Raw genomic sequence first — 8,978 nt, 5'->3', positions numbered from 1 at the left:
ACTGGTGGACACTGGTAGTTATACTGGTGGACACTGGTAGTTATACTGGTGGACACTGGTAGTTATACTGATGGACACTGGTAGTTATACTGGTGGACACTGGTAGTTATACTGGTGGACACTGGTAGTTATACTGGTGGACACTGGTAGTTATACTGATGGACACTGGTAGTTATACTGATGGACACTGGTAGTTATACTGGTGGACACTGGTAGTTATACTGGTGGACACTGGTAGTTATACTGATGGACACTGGTAGTTATACTGATGGACACTGGTAGTTATACTGGTGGACACTGGTAGTTATACTGGTGGACACTGGTAGTTATACTGATGGACACTGGTAGTTATACTGGTGGACACTGGTAGTTATACTGGTGGACACTGGTAGTTATACTGGAAGACCATAGTAGTTGGTTGGGTTGGAGGACGATAGCAGTCAGTTATGCTGGAGCACAACAGCAGTTAGTTAGGCTGGGGGACAATTGTAGTTAGTTGTCCCTGAGGACATTAGTAGTTCGTTCTGTTGGAGGACAAATGAGTCATGCCGGAGGACAGAGATCGTCAGCACTGCTGGAGGATAGCAGGAATATCGTAAATTCAGACTCTAGAATGGTGGTGTAACTGTGTGGGCGGGACGGTGGCGTAGTTAGGGTCAGTTATGGCTGTGGGATTGCGGTGTGGTTGATGTGGGTCGATCGTTAGCAATGGTGCGATAGTTAAGTGGATGGAATGGTGTAGTTACTGCATGTTAGTGAAGTTATGGTGTTATGTGAGAAGGGCTTGGGGGAGGGGGTATGTCACAGGTAGGATGAGGGAGCTGTGTTGGTGGAATGGTCGTGTATGTGGGTGGGAAGCGGCGTAGATATGCGTTCATGTGATATTGGCGTACGTTGGATAGTTAGATGGCTGGAATGGGGGTAGTAATGTGGGTGGGGTGATGGGATGTAGGTAGGGTAATCATTTGGGTGCAATGGAGGAGTAAGTGGGGCGGTTATGTGGATGGGATGGAGGTATTGGTTGGGTAGTTATGTGGCTGGGATCGGGTGTAGGTGGGCTAGTTAGGTGAATGGGATGATGATGTAGCTGGGTAGTTATGTGGATGTCATGAGGGTGTATGTGGGTGGGATGGGGCGTCTATGGTAGCTCTGTGGATGGGATGGTGTGTCTGTGGTAGCTATGTGGTTGGGATGGTGTGTCTGTGGTAGCTCAGTGGGTGGGATGGTGTGTCTATGGTAGCTATGTGGATGGGATGGTGTGTCTGTGGTAGCTATGTGGTTGGGATGGTGTGTCTGTGGTAGCTCAGTGGGTGGGATGGTGTGTCTGTGGTAGCTATGTGGTTGGGATGGTGTATCTGTGGTAGCTCTGTGGGTTGGATGGTGTGTCTATGGTAGCTATGTGGGTTGGATGGTGTGTCTGTGGTAGCTCAGTGGGTGGGATGGTGTGTCTGTGGTAGCTCTGTGGGTGGGATGGTGTATCTGTGGTAGCTATGTGGTTGGGATGGTGTATCTGTGGTAGCTATGTGGTTGGGATGGTGTATCTGTGGTAGCTCTGTGGGTGGGAAGGTGTGTCTGTGGTAGCTCAGTGGTTGGGATGGTGTGTCCGTGGTAGCTCAGTGGGTGGGATGGTGTGTCTGTGGTAGCTCAGTGGGTGGGATGATGTGTCTATGGTAGCTCTGTGGGTGGGAAGGTGTGTCCGTGGTAGCTCTGTGGGTGGGATGGTGTGTCTGTGGTAGCTCAGTGGTTGGGATGGTGTGTCCGTGGTAGCTCTGTGGGTGGGATGGTGTGTCTGTGGTAGCTCAGTGGGTTGGATGGTGTGTCTGTGGTAGCTCAGTGGTTGGGAAGGTGTGTCTTTCGTAGCTCAGTGGGTGGGAAGGTGTGTCTGTGGTAGCTCAGTGGTTGGGAAGGTGCGTCTGTGGTAGCTCAGTGGGTGGGAGGGTGTATCTGTGGTAGCTCAGTGGGTGGGATGGTGCGTCTGTGGTAGTTCTGTGGGTGGGAAGGTGTGTCTGTGGTAGCTCAGTGGGTGGGAAGGTGCGTCTGTGGTAGCTCTGTGGGTGGGACAACTTGGCGTTGTAATGGGGTCGTGGGTGACGGCTCGGGGGGGCTGGCAGAGAGGGCTGGGTATGGGCGGGCAGGGTGCGGCTGAGCGAGGCGGGATGGCAGCAGCAGCAGCAGCAGCAGCAGCAGCGGCGGCTGGCGGGCGGGCGGGCGAGTGGTTGGCTGGCCGGGAGCCACAGTGTCACTGGTGAGGTCGTCTGGGAAGCCACGCGCCACGCTACCTGTGGAGAGTGGCGGCACGTGTTGTGTAGTGAGAGTGAGTGAGAGGCCGTGTCGGGTCAGCCTGTGTCAGTTCCCCTGTGCGGCACCACCACCAGAGCAGAGGAGAGGAGCGGCCACACCCGCGGTCACCGCCGGACTGTGCCAGGCGTGGGGGGAGGGAAGGCCGTAACTTCTCGAGGGTGTTGGTTGGGCAGCCGTGTTTACATGATGACGGTGGCGGAGGCGGAGTTGGTGAGGCGGGCTGCGGAAAAGGGACGGAGCGCATCATTTTGCGCTCCGTCCCAGCCGCTAGCCGCCCTCCACTCCGCGCACTCATCATCCGATATTCACATGGACGTTCGTGCCCACGCTGCGGCGTTCGTCCATGCCCAGCACCAGACGTCGTCCAGCCCGAGGTCCAGGCTCAAGGCGACGCAAGCAGCCCGCCGTTCACAGTCCTGCCGCGTCCAGGGATCCAGACCGCCCCGCGTGCGGCGTCATGAGTCCCCGCGAAGCTCTGAACCCAGACTCGAACTGGACGCGGAGGCCAGTGCTGCCTACGGCGGCGGCACGCCCGAAGACGACTCCTATAATCCCTTCTTGCGAAAGGTTCCTTCCTGTGGCCGCCTGGTGACCCTAGCACCTGATGGCAGCGGCAGCGGCGAGGACGCCGAGGGTTCGCCTGTCTTACGCCGCTCAGCTTCCGCCCGCCGCCCTACCCGCCCGCCCACGGCCTCGTCCCCAAGCCACTCCCCCACGCCCACGCGTGTGACCCGTCCACCTCAGAAGAACCGGTCCACGGTCAAGAGGACCCCAGCCAACGCTAACAGCAGTTCCCGCCGCGCCGGAACCAGTAGCGGCGCTGGCTACCTCGATGTCAAGCCCTCAGGGTCCAACGAGCAACTCGACCCTGACTCCTACCTCCTGAGGAACTTTTCAACCACTACTAAAGGTGAGTCTAACAACACCATTCCCCTGAGCCTCACAACACCCTGCCCTTAAGCCACACAACACCCATCCAATGAGCCACACAACACCCTGTCCCTGAGCCACACAGCATTCTGTCCCTGAGCCACACAACACCCATCCCATGAGCCACTCAAAACCCATCCCATGAGCCACACAACACCCTTCCCCTGGGTCACACAACACCCTGTCCCTGAGCCACACAACACCCTTCCCTGGGTCACACAACACCCTGCCCCTGAGCCATATAACACCCCTGGGTCACACAACACCCTGCCCTTGAGCCACACAACACCCTGTCCCTGAGCCACACAACCTCTTGTCCCTGAGCCACACAACACCCTGTCCCTGAGCCACACAACACCCTATCCTTGAGCCATGCAGCATCCTGTCACTGAGCCACACAACATCCTTTCCCTGAGCAACACAACATCCTGTCCCTGAGCCACACAACCTCTTCTCTCTGAGCCACACAACACCCTGTCCCTGAGCCACACAACACCCTGTCCTTGAGCCACACAACACCCTGTCCTTGAGCCACACAACACCCTGTCCCTTGAGCCACACAACACCCTGCCCCTGAGCCACACAACACCCTGCCCCTGAGCCACATAACATCCTGCCCATGAGCCACACAACACCCTGCCCCTGAGCCACACAACATCCTGCCCCTGAGCTACACAGCCTCTTGTCCCTGAGCCACACAACACCCTGTCCTTGAGCCACACAACACCCTGTCCCTGAGCCACACAACACCCTGTCCTTGAGTCACACAACACCTTGCCCCTGAGCCACACAACACTCTGTCCTTGAGCCACACAACACCCTGTCCTTGAGCCACACAACACCTTGCCCCTGAGCCACACAACACCCTGTCCTTGAGCCACACAACACCCTGTCCTTGAGCCACACAACACCCTGTCCCTGAGCCACACAACACCCTGTCCTGGAGCCACACAACATCCTGTCCCTGAGCCACATAACATCCTGTCCCTGAGCCACACAACACCCTGTCCCTGAGCCACACAACACCCTGTCCCTGAGCCACATAATATTCTGCCCCTGAGCCACATAATATCCTGTCCCTGAGCCACACAACATCCTGTCCTTGAGCCACACAACACCCTGCTCCTGAGCCACACAACATCTTGTCCCTGAGCCACACAACACCCTGCCCCTGGGTCGGACAACATCCTGTCCCTGAGCCACACATCACCCTTCCTCTGGGTCACACAACTCCCTGTCTCTGAGCCACACTGCACCCATTCCATGAGCCACACAACACCCTGTCCCTGAGCCACACAACACCCTTGTCCCTGAGCCACGCAACACCCTGTCCCTGAGCCACACAACACTCTAACTCTGAGCCATACAACATTCATACTATGAGCCACACAACATCGTGCCCCTGAGCCACACTATACCCATCCCATGAGCTACACAACACCTTGTCCCTGAACCTCACAACACCTTGCCCCTGAACCACACAACACCCTGCCCTTGAACCACCTGCCACTCTCAGTAACAGTACGCAGTGGTAAGATTCCTGCAGGTTCAGGGGCACACACACACACACACACACACACACACACGCAGCTCCTGGCGTCATGGCAGATGTCGTATATTTAGCAGCAAACTGTGTGTGCACCACACGACTCCTGTGAATGAAGCAGAGGTGCGAGTTTGAAACGCTTGTTAAGAATAAGGATTACTGAAGAGTAAAGGTATATGGGCTGTCCTTGGGATACAGATAGATGCCATAGAAATCTGTTGAAATAAGCTTCTCTGTGTACCTCTTTGTTTTCATCACTCCATTTTCAGTTTTATGGGGTGATTCAGGTTTATAGACTCGGAACTCATTCGTACCCTCAGCCCATACCGGGTATGGTAAGGTGAAACATGGCATTGCAACACTTATAAGGGTTGAATCTTTCTTTTTCACTTTACACACTTTAAGGATTCATCGAGTGAGACCAACGATATCTGTTAACAATAGTTTACTTATAAGATGGGAAAGCAAAATCAAGACACATGAAAACCCTATTTATGTTGAAGGAGGCTTACCTTTTGATGTATTTTTTTTTTTTTAGATCATATCGAAAAGAGGGACCAATTCTGCTCGACAGGTCATAATGCTTTAAGTTTAATGTGATAAGTTTTTACCATGACCTGCATTTGTGTTATCCAAGTGGAGAGGTGTACCTGGCTCACAGTGATGACCAGAAACACAGTGCTCCTGGCAACACTCCACTTGAGACATCGAGGCAATGCAAAATGCCTATTGACAGATCCATCAGAACAGTATGTGGCTAGTTCATACACCAGACAACACACAGGTCAGTATACTACTAGCTCATACACCACATCATACAGGGATTCGAACAACGAATCATACCCCGAGCCATAGTTCATACGTCACGGGTCGTATCATCAAAGTCTTTTGTCTGCAGATATGGAGGCGTTGCTTCCTCCACTGAGCCGCACTTTGCTCCACACTGATCAACACAAATCCATTTTACGTCTACATAAATTGGTTCACTATTTTTCTCATTGTTCCTCGCACCTTGTGGCTCATATATATAATAGTCCATTTACATATACAGTGGTTGATTGAAACAGCTTCATTCAGTAGCTTGAGACAGTTTAAGTTTTCTCTATACTGGTTCAAACTAGTTTATACATAGACATAGTTTTTACACAATACTCTTCGGTACTAGTTCTTACACTATGATTCGTTCTTTGTGTTACACAGTAATTCATGTTGTTTCAAACGGTCGTCCGAACGCTGGTTCAGTAGTTGTTGGTTCCAGGAGTGGTTCATATAGTGGTTCCAACAGACGTCCATACATTGTCTCAAACTGGTCGATGCACTGGGCCAAACACCGTTGTACTGGTGCGAACTGCGATTCATACAGCTATATCCTCGCTGATCCAGACAGACCTCTATGCACTGGTTCAAAACAGTGGTTTATACTCACTGCTTCAGGTAATCACTAATTCAGGGAGTGGTTTATACTGTGGCTCAGTGACCTGCACGCTTCACACAGTTGTCCATATTTATTTCAACGGCAGTTCAAATATTGGTCGAGCGAGTGTTTCGGTACAGTGTATCGAACTACGTTCTGTATGCTGGTTTTGAATGATGGTTTTATAACACCTATGTAGACATTGATCTGTGATTTGCTGTGGGTAAAAACAATGACTCAGGCATTGCTTTATGCAATGGCTCAGACACTGTTCTGTTTCATATGACTTTACCACAATGCGCTTCGAACATTGCTTCAGACATTAGCTTCGGAAATGTGTCGAGATGCAGTTCAGGCACATCTCAGCACACTGTTTCATGCACAGAATACACGCTGGCTCGTATACCAACCAGTTCGAGTACTGTATCTCATACAGCATCCTCATACTGTGCCATATACACACTGGTCCAGTCCATTCACCGTACCACCTGCTGGTCCACACAGTGGTCCAGTTCACCTACTGTACCACATGCTGGTCCACACTCTGTTTTCTGGTCCACATACTCTCGAAGTACATCGCGGTCCATTCCCTGATTCAGCCCACCTACACTCGTCCCACTTGCCGATTCACATACTGGTCCATCCCACCTACTTCCATACCATATAACGGATCTCCACTAGTCAAACCTACCTATTGCACCACATGCGGTCCATACACTGGTCCAGTCCACCTATTGTACCACATGCCGATCCAGACATCGGTCCAGTCCACTTATTGTGCCACATACCGGTCCACATATTGGTCCTACTCACTGCTGTACTAAATGCCAATCCAGCCCACCTGCACTACATACTGGTCCATGCGTCGGTCCAGACCACATAACGGTTCACACACCGTTCAAACCCGCCTCCTGTCCCACATTCCAGTCCACACACTGGTCAGGCTCACGTAACGTAACACACACTGGTCTCCACAGGTCCACCTGCTGTACCATATGCCGGTCCACACATTGATTGAATATATTCACTGTAACACATAACAGCCCACACATTGATCCAGCCACTTACTGTAACACATAACGGTCCGTCCACACATTGATCCAGCCACTTACTGTAACACATAACGGTCCTCACATTGACCCAGCCACTTACTGTAACACATAACGGTCCACACATTGATCCAGCCACTTACTGTAACACATAAGGGCCCACACATTGATCCAACCCACCTACTGTAACACATAACGGCCCACACATTGATCCAACCCACCTACTGTAACACATAACGGTCCACACATTGATCCAACCCATTTACTGTACCACAAGTCTTTCCACACACTGGTCTAACCTGCCTTGCTGTACTACGTGCTGGTCCATACGTTCACTCAACCCACCTGCTGTGCCACACGCCGATCCACAGAGTGGTCCAGCCACTTGTTCACATCTCTCTCTATACACTGCTCCGGTTCAGAAAGTTCCAGTCCTGACCATCAGTCACCTATATCTGCTCTGTCGTAACTGGTTCAGAGTGTTCCAGTCCTGATCATCAGTCACTTATATCTGCTCTGTCGTAACTGGTTCAGAGTGTTCCAGTTGTGAGCATCAGTCACTTATATCTACTCTGTCGTAACTGGTTCAGAGTGTTCCAGTCCTGAGCATCAGTCACTTATATCTGCTCTGTCGTAACTGGTTCAGAGTGTTCCAGTTGTGAGCATCAGTCACTTATATCTACTCTGTCGTAACTGGTTCAGAGTGTTCCAGTCCTGAGCATCAGTCACTTATATCTGCTCTGTCGTAACTTTGCTGTGAGATATCGATTGGGAAAATTGTACCAACGTTAGTTCTTGACTGACTCGTAGCACATGATGGGGGATGCGGGGTCGGTGCATACCGCTAGAAGCATGAGGTACTGATAATGTTAGTTTTTTCTGTTGTTTTGAGGTCAAATGACATGCTTAGCTAGGAATCGTGTGTGTGTGTGTGTGTGTGTGTGTGTGTGTGTGTGTGTGTGTGTGATTTCTACTTGTATGTTACGGAGAGATTACACTCTCGTGTTGCCCCATTCTCTACTTTGTATATATGTATCATGTCTTTACTCCTGTGTGCGCGCGCGCGCACACACACACACACACACACACACACACACACACACACACACACACACACACTCACACACACACACACACACACACTCCAGCCTAAACCAGGTACCCATTTGTCGACCACTCTAGAGGGGAGGATGAAGACTTGGGTTGGGTGTGAACCGACTACCACGCCGAGGATTCGAGCCCATGTGGGTCCGACCCCTGACTGGCCATGGTGATTCTTGGGCGTTTGCGCTAACTTTTACGTCATAGTCTTCTTTCTGATCACGTAAGTCAAGATCCACTTGTGATATACTATCCTATCTTACTAATAGTGTCTAATCATCATCCCTGAAAGATTTGGGGGAATCCTGTGTAGTTTCTCTCGATATATCGAACACTTGTGACAGGGTATGGCGTCGGGTTCTCCTCTCTAAGCTTCCGTCTTCTGCCTTCCCTCCGTCACTGTGCTCCCTCACATCTAGCATCTTCTTTGTCCGATCTGCCTCTTTAGTTGTTGGTGGATCAGCCTCTTCCCCTTTCTCTAACAACAGTGGTGTCCCTCAAGGTTCTGTCCCGTCTCCTACACATTACCTTCGTTTTATCAACGGTTTCCTTTCTTTCACAAATAACCACTTGCTCTCTTACGCTGACGACTCGACACTGCATTCCTCCACATCCTTCAGTTCTGCTCTCTCGTCTC

The 8,978-nt window shown here is 51.5% G+C and overlaps 1 protein-coding gene across 3 annotated transcripts in view; it reads left to right on the top strand.

Annotated features, from left to right (window-relative positions):
* Nucleotides 1–2,167: 2,167 nt before the first annotated feature.
* Rgk3 (Rad, Gem/Kir family member 3) overlaps nucleotides 2,168–8,978 on the top strand; it is a 616,115-nt gene continuing 609,304 nt past the window's right edge. For 2 of the 3 annotated variants that reach the window (XM_071696098.1, XM_071696096.1), the window contains exon 1: nucleotides 2,168–3,211. In XM_071696098.1, the coding sequence (XP_071552199.1) occupies nucleotides 2,485–3,211 (727 nt within the window). In that variant the 5' untranslated portion in view covers nucleotides 2,168–2,484. The remainder of the gene's footprint in view (nucleotides 3,212–8,978) is intronic. The other variant, XM_071696097.1, reaches the window with a different exon arrangement.

The sequence above is a fragment of the Panulirus ornatus genome, chromosome 59, assembly GCF_036320965.1.
Source record: "Panulirus ornatus isolate Po-2019 chromosome 59, ASM3632096v1, whole genome shotgun sequence".
In the NCBI taxonomy this organism is placed as follows: domain Eukaryota; kingdom Metazoa; phylum Arthropoda; class Malacostraca; order Decapoda; family Palinuridae; genus Panulirus; species Panulirus ornatus.
The sequence above is the reverse complement of the archived record's forward strand: the minus strand, read 5'-3'. Positions and strand labels throughout refer to the sequence as shown.